At 43.0% G+C, this 19264-nt stretch overlaps 2 protein-coding genes across 2 annotated transcripts; both read left to right on the forward strand.

Annotated features, from left to right (window-relative positions):
- Window positions 1-867: 867 nt before the first annotated feature.
- On the forward strand, window positions 868-6841 carry bri3 (brain protein I3). Its single transcript, XM_052049288.1, has 3 exons — window positions 868-1467; window positions 3507-3615; window positions 4780-6841. Exons 1-3 carry the CDS (start codon window positions 1299-1301, stop codon window positions 4910-4912), a joined length of 411 nt encoding a protein of 136 aa, XP_051905248.1. The 5' UTR covers window positions 868-1298; the 3' UTR covers window positions 4913-6841.
- Window positions 6842-7894: 1053 nt separating this feature from the next.
- si:dkey-119f1.1 (Structural maintenance of chromosomes protein 6-like) lies at window positions 7895-19251 on the forward strand. The gene is made up of 27 exons (XM_052049282.1): window positions 7895-8052; window positions 8297-8432; window positions 9175-9310; window positions 9437-9542; window positions 10283-10419; window positions 11211-11272; window positions 11353-11433; window positions 11513-11614; window positions 11880-11999; window positions 12068-12166; window positions 12230-12376; window positions 12459-12547; window positions 12619-12783; window positions 12948-13126; window positions 14048-14249; window positions 14330-14444; window positions 15351-15511; window positions 15596-15731; window positions 15832-15912; window positions 15986-16156; window positions 16784-16921; window positions 16990-17135; window positions 17586-17711; window positions 17814-17919; window positions 18001-18153; window positions 18224-18321; window positions 18679-19251. The coding sequence occupies exons 2-27, from the start codon at window positions 8316-8318 to the stop codon at window positions 18767-18769; spliced, it is 3264 nt and encodes a 1087-aa protein (XP_051905242.1). The 5' UTR covers window positions 7895-8052; window positions 8297-8315; the 3' UTR covers window positions 18770-19251.
- Window positions 19252-19264: the final 13 nt, after the last annotated feature.

Genomic DNA, 19264 nt, shown 5'->3' on the forward strand with positions numbered 1-19264 from the left:
GGATTCAACGTAGTCCCGCCCACAAATGTGCATCACCTTAATGTGTTGTTCAAGGGTTGTCGGAATTTCTGAAGCTCCTTCCTTTTTGAATCTCACGCTGACATTTGGGTTTCACAACAACATTAAATTTGTGTGCAGAATGAAATCAGCAAAATATATCTGTATGTCTTTTGATAAGACCCACTTGCATGAATTGCGGTATTGTTTGAATCAGGATCGAAAATTAAGGTCAAGTCTATGCGGAAATTAAGTGAAAACACTGTTCTGTATAAAAACATAAATGCGTTACTTGCATAAAGACATAATATTGGAATTATATTAAGTATAAAATTAACTCAAATCATTAGAACATGGTTAAATGCTTAAAATGAAAAAATGGCAATTTTTTAAAATAACTGGATAAATTAATTGTTGTAATTGTTTTTTTAACTGCACATCACTTTGAGTTGCATTTTTACGTATGAAAAGTGCTCTATAAATAGAGTTTAATTGATTGATTAAAACAGTCCATTTTAGGCAATTAGTATACAGTATACAGTAACAACAGGTGGTACATTCACGTAATACAAATCTGCTATATTATATATTCATATATGATAAAATGCAACGGGTTGGCTAAATATGACCCAGGGGACACATGCGGTCTGCGCTCCTCTTATTAAACCCACCGAGCATTTACATTAAGATTGGTGCCAAGCACTCCCCTTCCCATAAAACCCCTTCCAGAGAGGCCGATCTGGTCGAAAGTGTCTTTCATTCTTTTGGAGATGCAATGATTTTGCCCAACGCCAGTGACACATAAAATAAAAATACATGAAATATGTATGCTGCTGACGACGATTCGAAGTAGTTTGTTTTGTTGCACTGTCTCTTTAAGAAGCCTGGACACTTGCGGGGCAGCAGCAACCGCTCATCACATGATTTTTCTCTTGTGACAATCTAGAGAGGACAAAAAAACCGTGTGAGTTGAGCGGAGTTACAATGCTTTGGTGACACACGATTGTTGTCCTAGCGCCGAGGAAGCAACGGTGGTATTCAGTTAAATGTCTGAACATTACCATCTCGACGTGAATATTGTAAACCGGGATTTGATGCGTCGCGAAGGAAGTTGGCGCATGGAGAGCGACCAACTTTCGTTTTTGACGCAGTGTCTTTTTTTGTGAACCACCGTCGTGTCTTTTTTGTTTTGTTTTGTTTTTTACTTGTTTGTGGTGACTGACTGCAAACTTAAGAGTGCTGACCGCACCTCGGCGTCCTTCCCATAAAGTTACGTAGCACGCCGGACAACTTTGGCTGATATGGTGGACAACAAACCCATTCTTCGGGACAGACCTCCTGCCTACAACACCGTCCCCGGGGCTTACGAGTATGGCCCCCCGGCGCCGCCGCCGCAGCAGCAGCCGCACGGCTATGGGGCCATACCGGCCGTTGCCCCGCCGCCCTACCAGTACCCACCAGGCGGCCAAGGTGAGTAAGACTAGTCAGCAATTCTGCTCTTTGTCCTATCGTGGCATGGTTCAACTTTACGAGCGCTAACCGAAGATGAGTCACCGACGCGCACTTCCGGAGTGGTTCTGCGCGGGTTGTGTTGCTTTCAACCGTCACTGTACAGCTGATAAAATGTGCTGAAAACCTTCTCATTCAGCAAATGCCCGATATAATACATAAAGAATACGTTTTACCGTCAATGAGTAGTATGCTCGTTTTCGTAGCAATGAAAAAAATGTTCAAGTCGTGATTGTATCCCGAAAGTAGATTTGGGTGGAAGTTTTGATTAAATCCCGGATGTAGGGACTTCGACGAACAACCACAACAACTGCTTCCTTCGGAGTTATTTGCTCAAAGTTTTATTCCTAATCACTGTTGAGGGAATTATATATGATGGACTACATGGTTAACGCCGCAGAGAAATAAACATCCAACTTTTTACTTCAAGTACCATCTTTAAACATTACTGAAATTACATTTTTATTTAAAATACTGTGTATTCTCCAAGTCTTTAAGTACCACCATCACGACCACTATTAAATGCAAAAGTAGAAGCAAGATTTGAAAAACAAACAATTCTAAACGAAATGCAATGCAGAGGACACCCTAAACTGGTTGCCAGCCAGTTGCAGGACACACACAGACAAACAACCATCCACGCTCACACTCTCCTACGGACACTTTGGAGTGTTCAGTCAGTCTGCCATGCCTGTTTTTGGAATGTGGGAGGAAACCCACGCAGGCTCGGGCAGAACATGCAAACTTCACACAGGAAGGCCAAAGCCAGTATCAAAACCACGTTCTCTGTACTGTGAGGTCGACGTGCTAACCACTCACCCACCGGGCTACCCCCTAAAGCATTTTAGTTGATGCTCTAAAATACGTCTACCGGTATCTTCTATTTTCCCAGCCCCCTGATGTATTGGTTGATCACCCTTTTCGCTCTGAGAGAGAAACAATCCCAGATCCCAATCCCTGCAACGTGTTGAGGAACCACAACGCTGCTCGACTTGTTAATGATTACAGAATGTACAGTGAATTCAAGTGTCCAACACACTACCCCACAAACACACGTGTTATCAGTTATCTCATGTCGTCAAAGCTCACAGAAACAGCTCTTGAACCCTGGGAGTTCATTCATTCATTCATTCATCTTCCGAGCCGCTTGATCCTCACTAGGGTCGCGGGGGGTGCTGGAGTCTATCCCAGCTGTCTTTGGGCAGTAGGCGGGGGACACCCTGAATCGGTTGCCAGCCAATCGCAGGGCACACAGAAACGAACAACCATTCGCACTCACACTCACACTCACACCTAGGGAGAATTTAGAGTGTTCAATCAGCCGGCCACGCATGTTTTTAGAATGTGGGAGGAAACCGGGTCACCCGGAGAAAACCCACGCAGGCCCGGGGAGAACATGCAAACTCCACACAGGGAGGCCGGAGGTGGAATCGAACCCGATACCTCTGCACTGTGAAGCCGACGTGCTAACCACTGGACTACCGGGCCGCCCTACCTGGGAGTTACTCACCCAAATTCAACTCCAGTATGTTTTCGAGCACTTTAAAACAACCGCTACGTACAAAGTGCTGTACATGGAGCAAATATTGGTCATTCAACCACAAAGACAGTTGAAACCCATTCATAACATAACAAGATTAAAACAGCACAAAATCAATCAATCAAACTTTATAGAGTACTTTTCATATTGCAAAACAGCTTCATGTCAAAACAATAAAATGAATAATAAGCACAGAGATAACCCGCCTCATCACCCACCCACATGTACACACACGCAAACACATACAAATATAAACACAGAAGAATTAAGAACTCTAAAGATAGTGGACACCAAAACAATACAGAATCTCAGGCTGAGTCAAAAGCCAAAGAATAAAGATGTGTTTGAATTCGAGGATGAAGGTGCTTTCCTAACGTCCCAACTTGATTTGGTAGGAAAAACTTGAAATTTCCTGTCTTTTTCACCTCTTTAAAGAAGTTCATTGTGCAATCAACCGCAGGCTACCCACCAGGCCAATTGGGAGCGCCCGTGTCCCATCAACCCTACGCTGGAACCTACACAGTCATTCAACCGTCCGTTGTGGTCGTAGGAGGCTGCCCAGCCTGCAGGTGAAGACGCACAAACCACGTAGAGCTGATGTCACCACTTGTAAAGTTAAAAATATATATATTTTAAATCTGTCTGAACAAAGTAAGCAATGTGAGTGGAGCATGGTCGCTGTGATGAATGCAGCATTTATGTCTGTTTACATCACTTTACTGGTACAACCACCATCATTATTGGTTGATGTGAAGTTGAGCAATGACACACACGCACACACACACATTCATATTTGCTATCTTGTGAGCGGATATGGCTTTCACACTTTTTTTTAAAATCACATGGCAGACAGCATCCTGTTAGCCGCAAGCCGCGTCGTACGGGGTTATCGGTAAATTGCTAATTCACTTGCAGAACAGCGAATTGGTGGTTGAATTAAAAAAAATCTTTTTTCAGGAAATGGTTGTGTAAATATTGGAACATGACATGGCAGGTTGCGATATGTCCGTGTTCGGTAATGCACCAAAGTTAGAATTGTTCATGAAACAACAAAAACTGAAATGGGGCGGGGGGAAAATCTCAATTATTGAAATCAAATACAAATGCTTGTTCATCCATACAGAAGAAGGAAGTTCAAACATATGTAGTTTACTTTATTACACAATACAGTGCTGTGAAAAAGCAGTTCTTTGCATATTTATCACACCAAAGGTTTCAGTTCATCAAATTTTCATATCACACAGACTACCCACAGAAATACAAAATGCAGTTTCTAAATGCCAATTTAATTTATGAAAGCACGAAAAAAAATCCCAAACTACCTGTCACTATGTGAAAAAGTCATTTGTGTTACCTGTCACTCCGCAATTGGCTGCTCCAAAGTTTTGAGTCTTTTGCACATGTTTTCTCTCATTGTTTTTAAACGGGTATAATGTGTTTAGAAGAAAATCAATGAATTAACTTTCCAGGGCCTTCAATGTATTTTAAGCTCATCCTCCAGGTGGCATCGATTTTAAATGTGATCAACACGTCTGTTGATCACATTTAATCATTTGGAATTGTTCACTGTCAACATCAGTCCCTCTTCTGTAACATTGATTTATTGTTTGTTTTTATCACAAAAAATACCAAGCAAACAACAATGATTAATCAATTCTTGAAAAAAAAAAATAAACTGTGGCAGCCCTTAGTGCTCGTATAACTAAAGGTTTCCTCCTCGCCTGATTTGTCAGAGTTGGCGTTCTGGAGGACGACTTCACCTGCCTGGGAATCCTGTGCGCCATTTTCTTCTTCCCGCTGGGCATCCTCTTCTGCTTCGCCCTGCGGCAGAGGCGATGTCCCAACTGCGGCGCTACCTTTGGATAGACCACTCAAACAAGTGTCAAACACACACATACACAATACGCAAAAAGTTTGGGGGATCGGGCTTTGGGGTGAAATTTCAGGAGAAAACTAAAAATGCATTATAACCTTTCCAGGTTAATCGAATTTGACCCTCGGGCAACTTGAATACACGCGTGCAACTGAAGTGGCGGTTTCTGACATGTGCGGCCAACTTCTTCTAGTACTTTGTGCACACCTTGCTCTTCTCTAACAAGGATCTGAACGGCTAACTCCAGTGTTTAATCCATGAACATTTCCACTTGTGCGCCTTACTGTGACTCTTACAGTCTCTCTATTACAACCTGCTGATGACACCGGTGACACTCTGAGCTTAGTCGCTATTTCCCCTCTGAGTGTGTCATTTTTGAAGTCCCGATGATTCGTTGTTGTCGATTTAGTGACTTACTCCCACTTCTGGTCCCATGTTTGGCAACATGAGACCAGAAGGTGTAGGGAATTGAATTTTGCAACCATGTTGCAAGGTCAGAAACACAAAATGTATCCTGTATATAATCGAAGTGGTTTGTTCTTGACAATAAATGAGACAAGGCTTAGGAGGATGAAAAAAATAGATTTCTGCCCATTTTCTGTTCATGCGAAACGAAAACGGGCCCCACAGAAGCGAACTCCCTCCAAGGTTTAAATACAACTTCTAAGCGAACCAGGAAATGTATTGATCCATTCATGGATTATTTTGCCGCCCATCTCCTTGTTAAAAGATAGCAAGTTGTGCAAAAAGTACTGAAACAAACACTTGGATGTGTGTTCAGAGAAGTTCAGGGAAGGTCAAATTCAAGTCCGAGTAGCTGCAATATGTCCTGCCAGGTTGTTGCGTGGCATTTCCACACTGTGGCTCATAGGCCATGTCGAAATGGTGCCTGTCAAGTCCTACTCCCCCCCCAACCTTTTTTTTTCCCCTTCCTCTTGCGTCCAACTTGCACACACTTGTGACTGACGATGAGGTGCTCTAAAGTGGCTACACCAGCACAGAGTTTTTGTCCACCCTCTGGCTGTCAAGTCAGGCCTATTATTATTTTTTCATTTCCCATTCTTTTCCCCTCACCGTCCTTTCACCTTTCTCATTGTGATGTGCGCACACTTGCGATGACAATGAGGCACTCTAAAGTGGCCATGCCACAGCCTGGCCTCTGCACATTCACATTTTAGACCCATCCTGAAATTTGACCCTGAAGCCCAATTTCTTGACCCTTTTCTGAGGAATATATACAACAACAATCCAGTATTTTTCTGCCTTTTTTTTTTGTTATCACAAACTGCTGCCGCTGACATGAAAGATGCTAAATTGTAGACTCTGATGATTATATTTTAGAGACTATTTTCTTCATCAATCATGAACTGAAACTGAACTTCTTTTACTTCACATTGAGGCTCAGTGCTGCTGAACAATCCCATATTTTTGGATGGACAACCAAGAAGTAAGGATATAAACCAAATGGACAGCTGCCCGCAACATATTTTGTCATTTATTAATCTCCCGGGGCCATATTTGCACTGATCATTGTTGATCATTCTGTTGGCTTTTTTTTCTTTTCCCTATTGCATCTTCTCCAGGGCCAAAACGCCAACCTCAGGTACTTTCACCTCCAACAGTTTGAAAAGTGGACTCCTTTCTTGCTGTGAGCCCAGAAATTATTGAAAAATGAAACAGTTGGATTTGACTAAGTTGGCCCCTTCTTCCGCAAGACAATCAAAACATGTCGTGTCTTCCATCCCATCAAAGGTGTCCTCTTATATCGGTATACGAAAGAAGTTTTTTTGGCAAAGAACTTTTTTTGGTTTTGGAAACAAGCACTATGCACGCTTGCTCCTATGATTGAGCTTCTTACTTTTTTTTTTTTTTTTTACATATACTGTTATACTAGTTTATGATATTAAATATATGCTACCCAAGTTGTGGACTGATTGTTTCCCCATGAAAAGCTCTTTTAACTACCGGTACTATGAATCCCTAATGAAAATGGAAATTGATTGTGTTTTATTTTCGGCATCTACTGGAATCAACCACAAAGGCTCAGATTGTTCAATTTGAGTCTAGCCGTTTTCTCATCACCAAAAATAACTCAACCCCCGCCCACCAAAAAAAAATGCCTTAGGCCTCTTCTTGTGTCACTTATATGTATTTAGAAGCAAATGTTCATGTGTGTTTTTGTTGTTGAGACAATGATCTTATATATGGCAATTAGGAACCATCAAAATGGAGAGCTAAAACAATAACTGCGTGTGATTCCTCTCAGCCAATTAGTAAAAAAGGTAATCATAATTGAAGATGTAAGAATTGGATACAAAGAAAAAATCTGCTGAAATAATTATGTAAAACTCTTTTGTGATGAGTTATAAAAACAGTTTTCAAATACTTGAGGCAATGATACATGTAACTAATGCAGTTGCCATTTAAAGTTAGTTAGTTAGTCATTGCATTTACATTTAAAAGTAAGTAGCAAAGTGCTTCAGAAAGCTAAAAGCATACATTGTGTAAGAAGATAATGAAGGACATTATTGGTGCACCATGTTGCCAGCCAATTGTAGGGCACATATAGATCAACAATCATTCATGCTCATAATCACACTTGGGGACAATTTTGAGCATTCAATCAACCTGCCATGCTTGTTTTTGGAATGTGGAGGGAAACCGATGTACCTGGAGAAAACGCATGTACGAGGAAAACATGCAAAGTACACATGGGAAGGCCAGGCTCATGACCTGTGCACTGAAGCGGACTTGCTAACCAGACATTCACCATGCAGCCCCATACTATACAGTATGTGTGTAAACGTGTGTGTGTGTGTCTCTCTCTCTCTTTCTCTGTATACAGTATATATAATCTATATAAATATGTATCAATATAGATCTATATCCTAAATAAATATATATTTAGTCCAACTATATATCTCTATAGAGGTGTATCAATAGAGATATAGATATCGATATACTGTAGGGTAGGTGGCATCATTCACTGCGGGGGGAAGATAGGCACGAGATCTTGTGTGCTCTCGCGAGATGTCCATAAGAACGCTTGGCGCTGGAATTTTGATTTGCAAACCAAGTTGTTTCTCCTGCACCGCTCACAGACTCGTTTTATGTCACGTCTTTCGAACGTAAGGTACGCTACCTCCGTATAGTCGGAAACTCACCCAAACCTCGTGAATAATCTCAGCGGGTAACAAACGACTGATCGCTTTTTGCTGTCACCGGACGTTTGATAGCTAGCGAATGCTAACGCTACCATGTTGGGTTTGTATGTGATGTGCTGTCAAGTTAAATACTAGAGACAATGGTCGCTGTTTTATGGCCTGGTAGCTAGCAGCCAGCAGAAGCTCAGCTTTTTCCTTACCCACACTATTTAGGTAAAAGAAAGGGCACAGAATGTCGAAAAGGAAAAGTAGTCCTGTGAACTTCACACCCCACAAACGGCTGGCGTCCGAGCCGCATGACGAAAACGAAAATGAAGATGAAGAGGGAGAGTCTCGACGTTGTACACAGGTAAACACGCTCAGAGGCTACGTTCACACTGCAGGGCGTCCAATTTAAGTAATTTATTTTTTCACTTTGGTTAAATAAAATCTTTTTTTTTTATGTGTACTCGTTCACATTGCAAAAAAACTAATGCGACTAATGGTTACGCATCACATCCGTAATGCGCACGAAGGAGTGACTTGCACACACAAAAAACAAAACAAACAACGTCACGTGGCTTGTGTTACAGGAAGTTTGGTCCCGCGCGGGTGCGTGTATTCACCTTTTGCGCTGTACGTCACAGCTTTTGTAGGAACGACCCCTCCGCTTGACGGACGGCAAAATACCTGTAGCTATTTGCGCCCGTTGAAGCTCTTGTAAAGCGTACAGTCTCATATCCATTTATATAAGCAGTTATCTTATTAAATGGTCACATCTGTGTGGTTGGATGTCCTAATAGACAAGTGTGTCAAACCTGGCTTTTTATCACACACCTGCTGATGAAGATAAAAGACACAGATGGATAGCAACAATCAATGATTGCTGAAGTGGTGGATGCTATGGATAGATAGGCAAAAATAACTTGTGGTATTTAGTTCTACTAAAGATGATGCCTCGTCATTGCTCCGCATAATAAATAAACTGTTTTCGTAGCTGTATTATTACTATCACCAATTTATGCATCATCTTTCAAGTGGGATTAAATTTAAGTCAAATCTAAATATGATACTGTAATTGTTATTTAAAACAACTTTGTTTGCCTGTTTAGGAGCAAAGTGTGGGTGAGGTGCCAAGTGACGCTGGCATAGTAGAGAGCATCACGTTGAAGAACTTCATGTGCCACTCTTTCCTCGGCCCCATCACCTTTGGGTCCAACATCAACTTTGTCATCGGCCGCAATGGAAGTGAGTGGAACAGATTTTTTTTTGCGGGGGGCGATGGGTTATTAAAAATCACCTGACCCTAATTGTATTTTTTTGTTGTCCAACTCTTTAGTCATTCCGCTTGTAATGTGCCCTTTTTCCATGCAGGTGGAAAGAGCGCCATCCTGACAGCGCTCATTGTTTCGTTAGGCGGGAATGCGCAGGCCACAAGCAGGGGATCATCCCTCAAGAGCTTTGTCAAGGAAGGTGAAAGGTAAAGTCTTTGGCCTGATCAAAATTTGCTATCTAGTATATTTTCTGCTACATCTCCTGGATGGATGCTTGAAAGTTGGATTTGCACTGCAGGTTCAAGTGGCCACTTCTAATGTAATGTCTGTACAATAATTTGTGACTGTTTATTTTCAAGTGACACATCTGCTCACTTTTACCCAATTGATTTGAATAATGATTTGTAATCCCCGCATGTCTCTGTATTCATGTTTTGCTCTTTCCCTCTCCCTTCTGTCTCACCTCTTTTTTTGTTCCCACACTTACTTTTACCGTCATTTCTTTTTCCTTCTTTTTCCGTAGCCACATTTGGAAGTGAATGTTACTCAAAACAGTGCCTGTTGAGTTGAAGGTTTTCTTGTCCTTGAGCTTGGGAACAAAAAAAAAAAAACAAATCACTGGACAATGCTTGCAGTGCTAACACATTTCGCCTAAAGTGGCTTGTTATGGCATTGATGTTAAATGACCCCGAACATAGCGGGACACCGCAGTGTTGGCTGGAGGAGCTATCTTCTTCTCTTTGAAACTTAGAAACATTTGATGCCATTTTGGCCTGACCAGCACGGGACATTGCAACCTTGAAATGAGAACAACTTGGAAGTCGTAACACACTGCACTTAGGAGGTTCCATTGTATTTGTGTGTTTTCATGAAATGGGGCACACAAATGCAGTGCCAATCAGATTAATACACCGTGATGCTCATTATGATTTCTCGGTTGCCACAGCTCGGCGGATGTGTCCATCACCTTACATAACCAAGGGAAGGACGCCTACAAACCTGAGCTGTATGGTCCGTCCATCATCATAGACTTGAGGCTCACCCACGATGGAGTGAGAACGTACAAGCTGAAGAGTCAAAGCGGTAAACTTGAGTCGAGACTCAAACACGGCGCTAACACGCGTGGTTCGCTCAGGTTTGATACTGTTGCCGCACTTGATCTGCGAGACCGTTTAGGTGCTCCGGTGCTGCTGTTTAGATTAGCGACTGACTTCAAAGAGACTCAGTAGTTAATGTCTGTATGTGATCAATAAACTGCCATATCTACACTTCCGACCTACAAAATGACCTTGAAGCGATCTGAAATTCAAGCCTCTTGGAGTTTTATTCGGCAATCTGCCACACCTTTGCCACATTGCATCGTTGCACACAATCAAACCGCGGATAAGTATCTCCTTTTTCGTTGTTTAATTTTCACAAGTCTTGCGTTTACTGGGCTAAACCTGCAACCTTGCGTATCATCTTTCGTGCCGTATACTGGAATCGTCTGTTGCCATGGCAATAAAAAGCCCTTGAATCCTTGAAAAACTCACCTTTAAACATAACTCGAGAGAACAACTATGAAATAAACGAGTCCCGAAGAATCTACTAAAATAATAGCAATCGAAAAGCAGGGCCCTGGTGGGGTGGCGGGTGACGTCAGCAATTCTGTGTGCGAGTGTCTGGGCGTGAGCGAGGGTTGACGGCAGCTCTCACGCCCTCTTGTATGTGTTTTATTGATTGTATACTGTAAAAACCCAATAAAACGCATCACGATTAACTGCAGATTTACACACTGTTGCTGGGATTTCCGCTACAGAGAAGTAGATGTATTCCACAAAAGAATCTGCTATCCCTTCTTTATAGTTGCAATTGTGTGTGTTTTTTTTTTATAGGTCAAATCATCTCAACCAAAAAGGAGGAGCTTGCGTCAATTCTGGACAATTTTAATATTCAGGTAGCAGTTATACAAAGAAAGGATATCAAATGGGTGGTGTATGAGAGCGTTGATCAACCTGACTTTTTTTCTTACCTAAGGTCAACAATCCTGTGTCAGTTCTCACCCAGGAGATGAGCAAGTACTTCCTGCACTCTAAAGGAGAGGCAGACAAATACAAGGTTTGCTTTCCTTGAAGTTTGTGTTTTCTGTGTTCACAAGAGAGTTTTCGTTACTTGTCTCTTTTTTTTTTTGGCACAGTTTTTTATGAAGGCCACACAACTGGAACAAATGAGAGAGGACTTTATCCACATCAAAGCCACCAAGCATATGACCGAAGATAAAGTCGCGCAACACGGCGAGGTAACAATTGCTTTTGGAGGGTAGAAGTGGCATAAATTGCTGGGAATTAAAACAACGCGTGAACAACATATTTATTGAAAGACTGTCAAAAGGGAAAAAAAGAAAACTAGTCTTATAGCGGTTAAATACTTGTCAAATTAACTTAACATGGATTTCCTGTGCGTTGTTTTTTTTTGGGTGATGGGAAATGAGAACATGTCAGCCAGCCGATGGCTCCGAATGGATTGCGGCTTTCAGGCGTCATTTGTTTGAATGTGTGTCACAGTACCTGAAAGAGCTGAGGCAAAAGTACATGGAGAGAGAGGACCGTTACAAGAACTTGTCGTCGATGGATGAGATGCGCAACAAGCTGGAGGAGTTACAGAAGCAGATGGCCTGGGCTCTAGTAAGCTCATTTGCTCTTGAATCACAAAGTTAGTCGAGAGACCACATCTGAAAATGACCTTTTGGCAGGTAATGGAGATGGAGAAAGAGCTCAAGCCAATGAGAGAGAAACTACAGGTCAATCAACAATCCACGCAGAAATATGACGACAAAGTGAACGAATGGAAGGTAATAACGCCACAGAAGCCTCGAGCGGTTCCGTCCACATGAAGAGCGTGCCTCCGCTTCCAGAACAAGGTCAAGGAGGCCGAGAAGCAGTACAAACAAATCCAGGAACAGCTGGAAGGCGTCACACAGCAGACCCAGGAAATGCAGCCCAAATGTGGCGAGCTCAAGGCCGAGGCACAGAGACTCGACTCTCTGTTGAAATCCAGCGAGGTTAGCGGTTGTCCTTTAGCCTCTTGGGTCTCAACACAATGGTCGTCCAAGGCATTGACTTTAATCGTGCGCCTCCTTCCAGGTTGCAGTCCACAGATGCCAGGTTAACCTGCGGGACCTCGAGAGGGACAAGGCTCAGCTGTCCTCGAAGATAAATGATCTCCGGCTTAGGTGCAATGTACAAACGGTACCGTCCAGCGCGTTCCCCTCCCCGGCGGTTCTCACTTTGCGCATCTTTCCAGCATCAACCAGGCAACGGGGTCGGCGAGGCAGGCCAAGGTCGAGACCATGCAGCGCATCCAGTGCCACCTGGAAGATCTGAATCACCGGATGTCAACTCTGGATCAACAGATTGGGCAGTATCAGTGCGCCCGCACGAGTGCAAAGGAGGAACATGGAAAGTTACGGTAAGAAAAAAAAAAAAGTCAATGGAGAGCTATGAACATAGTTATACATCGGAATAATCTCTTGCGATCGTGGAAATAGTGTGTCCGCTGCCCCTCGGCTCAATGAACAGGTGATGCGTATTTAGATGGCAACAGTTTGTGATTGCCTCTTGATGCGCCTTCAGACAAGAGCACGATACGCTGAAGAGTTCCATGGAAGCCCACAGTCGGAGCTTGTGGACGATGGAAGGCAGTCGATCCAATCAGCTGCGGCGCTTTGGCGAACACATGCCCGCGCTGCTCTCTGCCATCGAGGATGTTCACAAGCAGGGTCGATTCAAGCACAAGCCTCGAGGGCCCCTGGGTAATATTCGACTCTCTAATTCCATGCACTTCTAATATAGCGAGAGCCAAATGGTCTCCCGGGTCGTAGTTTGCATACCACCACTTCAAGATATACAGATGAAAGCAAAATTTACTCCATACAGTGGTACCTCTACTTACGAACGTCTCTTCATACGGAATTTTCAAGTTACCAAACGCCTCAACAGGAAAATATTGCCTCTTGTTACGAAAGGTAAAAATCCAGTATGGGCAGCTCCGAGTTTTCTGAACGCAACATACTTACAGCTGCTCTGCCATTGGCTACTATCAAGCATCTTCCTGGCATCCCATTGGCTAAGAGGGACCTCTACCATACGTGTCTTTGTGTGTAGAGCGATAAATAGAGAGATATGTGTCTTTGCAGCGTCCTCGTCATTTGCCATTACCAGTAGGGCATTTTCTCACAATGCTGTTTGCCTTGAACATTTTCAAAGGATTGTTACAAGCCGACAAAAGCAAACATCCTTGGATCAGTTCTTTACATAACGCCAGGCAAAAAATACTTCTGAGAGAGAACATGAACTAAAGAGGGCAAAAAAACGATGAGGACCCAGTTAAAAGTTAAACGACCATCATTTTTATTCATTACTCTGCACAACTCCTATTGTGCAATAATCTAATTGTAACATGTTACTTATTTGGATGCATTTGTATGCTTTAGGAAACATTGTCTCAATTTTGGGGGGACGTGGAACGGATTAGGGCATTTACATGGAAAACACACTTCTACTTACAAAATTTTCTAGTTTAGAAATTTCTTCCAGAAACAATTAATTTCATAAGTAGAGGTACCATTGTATCTGATTTGATGTCACAGTGGAGAGAAAAAAAGAGTGAAAGTGTGTGTGTGTTTTTTTTTCTTTTTTATCCGCTGTAAAGCCATTAAACGTCTGCGCTGCAGGTTATCTGATCAAGCTGAAAGACCCGCAGCAGGCTCTCGCCATCGAGGTGTGTTTACAAAGTCTGCTGCAGACCTTCACCTGTGACAACTACGATGATGAGAAAGTGTTAAAAGGTCTCATGGCCAAAGTCCTGCCGTCCGGCCGCAGGCCTCCAATCATCACCAGCAAGTTTCTCCCACACGTCCATGATACAAGAAGGAGGTGTGGGAAGCTTCAGCCGGAACTGAACAGCAAACATGCACAAATTCAGAGTCGAGGTTGACTTGGTTTGTCTCATTTAGGGCTGTGAACCACCCGGACTACCCCTCTGTGCTTCAAACTCTAGAAATCGACGACCCGGTTGTGGCCAATTGTCTAATCGATCAAAGGGGCATTGAGAACATTTTGCTCATCAAGGTACTGTATCAACGTTATTTCTAGTGCTGTCCGTTTAACGCGTTATTATCTGCATTAATTTAAATAAATTTTAACTTGATTAATTTTGAGCGCGAGATTAACGCGGCACCGGGTCACAGCCGATGTTACGTTGCTCTAAAATAATAAAATGTGCTCCAAGTGAAAAATGTTAATGTAAAACTGAAAATCGAAATTGTTGTTTCAGAAAATATTTGCATTTTGCACAAAGAAAACAGAACCACGATTCCATGTTGATGAGAGCGTTAAAATGGGAAAAATTGGAGAAAAAGAAATCAAAGGAAATTTTGAATAGATAAAAATCTGATTAATTAGGGAGAATTATGAGTTAACTATGACATTTTACATTTGATTGCAATTAAATATTTTAATCGTTTGACAGCACTAGTTATTTCTATTTCGAAATGCCAGAATAATGACAAGGATTTTTTTTGTTGGGGGGGACAATTTTTCATAACTTTTGTCAAAGTCAGAAGTTGACATACTGTTCAAATATTGTTTGCTACAGAAATAAATCCAATTTATTCCAAAGTTTGGGCCTCTAAAAGTAATATTAAATCAATCATAGTAGTAGTGAAGCAGAAGCATACTTTCGTTTCACTTTTGATGGGTTAGATATGCATTCAAGGACCTCACAAATATAGACAAAAACTATCATTGTGTTAAACCGAAAGAAGTCAAGATTCCACCAGATGGTACCAAAGTAATACTTGAAATGTCTTGGACAACAAGTAGAGCAGATTTTCTGCACAGAACAGAGATGTTCCAGCAAATACTGTATGCAAATGAAGAACCATGAATATGTGGGGGCGGGGTTTACTGTATCTTGTTCTGAATGTTTCCGCCACTTTGGGTTGGTTGACTGTGTTTTTGCGCGCTCCTCCTTAGAATCGCGCTGAGGCTTGTCGCGTGATGATGTCCGGACACCCGCCCCCAAATTGCTACCAGGCTTTCTCCAAGGACGGCGATCAGGTTTTCACCAACCGCTGCTACGCCGCCGAGCAGACCCGAGCTAACTGCCTCTCGGGGGACGTGGAGGAGGAGATCAGGTGAAAATCTCCCAGGCGAAATATTGGCGCCCGTGTTAAGCGTTGTGTACTAACCAACGCCGCGTTGTCGTCCTTGCTTCGTAGACATCTTAAAAGAGAGCTGGAGACTCAAAAAGCGCAGGCAGCAAACTTGCATCAACAAATGAAGAGGTTGGATGACGACATCAAACTGAACGAGAGCCTGGAGAAGAAAGCCCATGCAGAAATAAAGATTGCCAAAGTATTGCTTTTTTTGTTTTGTTCAAGTTGACTTTGTTGTGAAATGTTATTTAATTTACGCTGAGTGTAATCATGAATGTGGAACTCCTCATTTATCACAGGACAAAGCCACAAAGTATCGACTGGAGCTGTCAGACCTTCAGAATTTGGAAGAGCCTCAGTTGGAGGACCTCAAGCCGCTGGTTGGTTACCGAGTGCGCTGTTGGCAAGGCGGGGGCGCAGTGCCTCCGCTCGACTTAACTGTCAACTTTTCAGGAGGAGGACCTTCAGGAGATTGTCGCCAAGATCTTCAACAAGATCAGAAAGTCAGAGGAGGAAAAAGCCCGGACGTCGGAGCTCAAGGAGAACTATGAGAAAGCGGAGCAGGAGTACAAGCGGCACAAGGAGCGCATCAACACCATCGCCGAGGAAGTCGATGCTGTCAAGGTAAGATGCCTCCGACTCTCTCAAATTGGTTTCTGAGCAACACGTGATGGCAATTGTGAACCCTCACTGTTGGCATGTCGTTATCGCTGCCGTGTCCACGATTCAATTTGATGTGAGGACATGATGCGTCACATCAGTATTTGAGACGACTGTGCATGTCACATGCACATTTCAGTATTGTTGTTTAATAATGCGACAGCATTTTTATTAGATTAATCATTTATGGGTTGATTGTAGATCATTTTTAGATTGTAAATTTCACTTTTTCTTTTCATAGTTTGGTTGGTCCTACGACTTCAACTCGGGTGTGACATGCGTCTTTTAAAACTAGAGCTCGGACTCGCAGCCCATATCCCTTTTCCCTAATCACAGGAAATCATTTGAATATTGTTACACTTCATTTCAGGATGTGGCGATAATGCACTAAAAGTTGTTGCCAACAATTTTAGCAAATTTTATGCCGCCGGCTGAAAACCGCGCAAAATGTCCACATGGCCATGAATTGATTTGCAACACGTCAATTTTCCACACCGACTCGGGCTGGTGCGGTCCTACGCAAGCTTTGTTGCATGAAGTGATAAAAAGCTTCGTACCCCCCCCACACCCCACACCCCGGTCATTGCAAAGGAGGAGCTAATCAAAGTGGAACAGGCAGTGATGAAGTGCAAGCATCACAAAAAGTACTACGACGACAAGCGCAACAGCCATCTCCAAAGCATCCAGGAGCTGGAATCCACTTTGCAGAAGAAGGAGCAGGAAGTTCAGGTAGGAACGTCCACGGTGTACGTTTCGGAAGGATTCAGCAGGTTGCCCCTCGGCGGATTCTGTTGCAGGTAAGCATTTCCAAAGCCAGAGAGATCTGGCCCGAGCGCCTTGAAGTAGAGCGCAATGCCAGGAGCTTGGACACGGAGATCAGCCGCCTCAAGGTGAAGATCACCACCCAGCAGGAGCAAGAGGGCGACCGCGAGGAGATAATCAGGTGCCTTTTATGCAGAAATCTCAAATCACACCCACCATTTTGAGCTTCTGCCGGCCGATTTGGCTCGCCAGCCAATCCCATGGCACATATAAACAACCATTTACGCTCAAAGGGCAGTTTTATCAACTGTACATACTTTAGATTGTGAAAGGCAGAAACCCAAGAGAAATGTTCCCTTTTTCACAATGCTTCACAGAATTTCAGCCGCTTGTCCATCTTTTCCTGGACTAAGGTTCCAAAATCTTGAATGGCATAATAGACTTCATCCACTCTTGTTTCGGCGCAGTGTACAGATGAAACCAAAAATCTACATGCTATATACCGTTTATCTATATACTGTATATTTTTTAAACACACTTGTATTTCTCACTGCCCAACATGGTTACGTGGTGGCCCCGGGCCATTGGGCCACTGTTTCTGTCAGACCCTGAAATGTATTGACCGTTGCAGAGAGTACCGTGATGCTCTGGCCAAGTACAAGAACACCGCACAGCAGATGAAGAACTTCAATCTGTTTATCAAAAGCCTGGATAGAGTGATGAATCGAAGAATGAAGGTTTTTGGTGACATGAGGAGGTAAGCGAGGAAAGCACCCCCCCACCCCTACCCCCCCAACACTGCTTATTTCTCCCAAGTACTGCAACTGTTTTTAAAGTCGCCGCACCTTCTTGACTTCAGGTTCCTGTCGGCGCGTTGCCAATATTACTTCAGAAGCATGCTGGCGCAGAGAGGCTACACGGGGACCATGAACTTTGACCACAAGAACGAGACCCTCACCATCTCTGTGAGAATGCCCCCCTTGCCCCCTGAAAATAGTTTTTCAGCAACAGAGGCAAGAACATTTTTTTTCCTCATCCCGGTATAGGTGCAGCCTGGAAAAGGAAGCGAGCGCGATTGGGTCAACATGCGCTCCCTTTCGGGGGGAGAGCGCTCTTTCTCTACCGTGTGCTTCGTCCTCTCACTCTGGGCCATCACGGAGGCACCCTTCCGCTGCCTGGATGAATTTGATGTTTATATGGTCCGTGACATTTTGTTTCAGTGCTCAGAGAAGAGCTGGTCTTGAAAGTGCGCTATGATGTTGAATTTAGGACATGGTCAATCGGAGGATCTCAATGGACATGATGCTGCAAGTGGCCGATGGGCAACGCTACCGGCAGTTTATCTTCCTCACGCCACAAAGCATGAGGTAAGCGCTCATATCATCAATATCGTTGGATTATTTGGCTCCTAATTATTTTGCATAACAGCAACAAGGTTGTACGTCAAGGGCTGGAATTGGCAATCAACAGCTTGAAGCCTCTATTTTGAAGATTTTTGTTGTTGTTTTTAGTATGTGCCAAAATGCCACCATAGAGAACTCGTATGTCCAAGTTTAGCTCACAAGACAAAGCAAACATAAATAAATAAATCATCCTCTGAAGGCACGCATCTTGAAAAATCACAATGCATCACTGAAGTAGCCTCGCTATATTCATACTTGTTTTTTCTCATGAACAGTTTTATTCTTACAAAAACATTGTACATTTTCCATCTCCTCTTTAAGTTCTCTTCCAGAAACGGATCTCCTCACCATCCTCCGTCTCAAAGATCCGCAAAGAGGCCAAGAAAACCAAGAGGAAGCTAAATCCGAATGAACAAGTTCTAGCACTAGCCCCTCCCCTTCAGTACCAAGTATTTGTTTTCAAAATATGTTGACCAAAATATATCTTCAAGAGGAAGTCGAGGCCAACATTTTCTCTATGTGGCTCCACTAGTCGTTTCAAGGAGTGGCCATCTTGCTGCTTTTTTGTTTTGTTTTGTCAAGACTCAGGTAATCACCAGTCACGGCTTATCTTGCAAATGTCACATGACCAAACTCAGAAAACAGGTGAGCCATGATTGGTCTTTACCTGAGCTCTGAGCAACCATTGATGTCATGGCTGCCCTCTGAGACGTGTAAAAACAGGTGGATTTTTGCTCCGTAATTCATATTCCAGACACGTAAGACTAATCAGAATGCCGTGTTTAGGCTCCTGAGGGCCCATTGTAAAGAGAATTTTTGGACTTCCCACTTTAAATGGATTTTTTTCATATTTGTTTCTGCGCACATAATAAAGGTTTGCACTTTCACATTTTGCATGGGTTTAGTA

Source organism: Hippocampus zosterae, chromosome 17, assembly GCF_025434085.1.
Source record: "Hippocampus zosterae strain Florida chromosome 17, ASM2543408v3, whole genome shotgun sequence".
NCBI classification, from domain to species: Eukaryota; Metazoa; Chordata; class Actinopteri; order Syngnathiformes; family Syngnathidae; genus Hippocampus; species Hippocampus zosterae.

Coding starts and splice junctions, on each gene's coding strand:
- bri3 (XM_052049288.1), top strand. CDS start 1,299: ATGGTGGACAACAAACCCATTCTTCGGGACAGACCTCCTGCCTACAAC. Junction 1,468..3,506: donor GTACCCACCAGGCGGCCAAG/GTGAGTAAGACT, acceptor AATCAACCGCAG/GCTACCCACCAGGCCAATTG. Junction 3,616..4,779: donor GGAGGCTGCCCAGCCTGCAG/GTGAAGACGCAC, acceptor CTGATTTGTCAG/AGTTGGCGTTCTGGAGGACG.
- si:dkey-119f1.1 (XM_052049282.1), top strand. CDS start 8,316: ATGTCGAAAAGGAAAAGTAGTCCTGTGAACTTCACACCCCACAAACGG. Junction 12,548..12,618: donor ATAAATGATCTCCGGCTTAG/GTGCAATGTACA, acceptor GCATCTTTCCAG/CATCAACCAGGCAACGGGGT. Junction 15,512..15,595: donor GACGTGGAGGAGGAGATCAG/GTGAAAATCTCC, acceptor CTTGCTTCGTAG/ACATCTTAAAAGAGAGCTGG.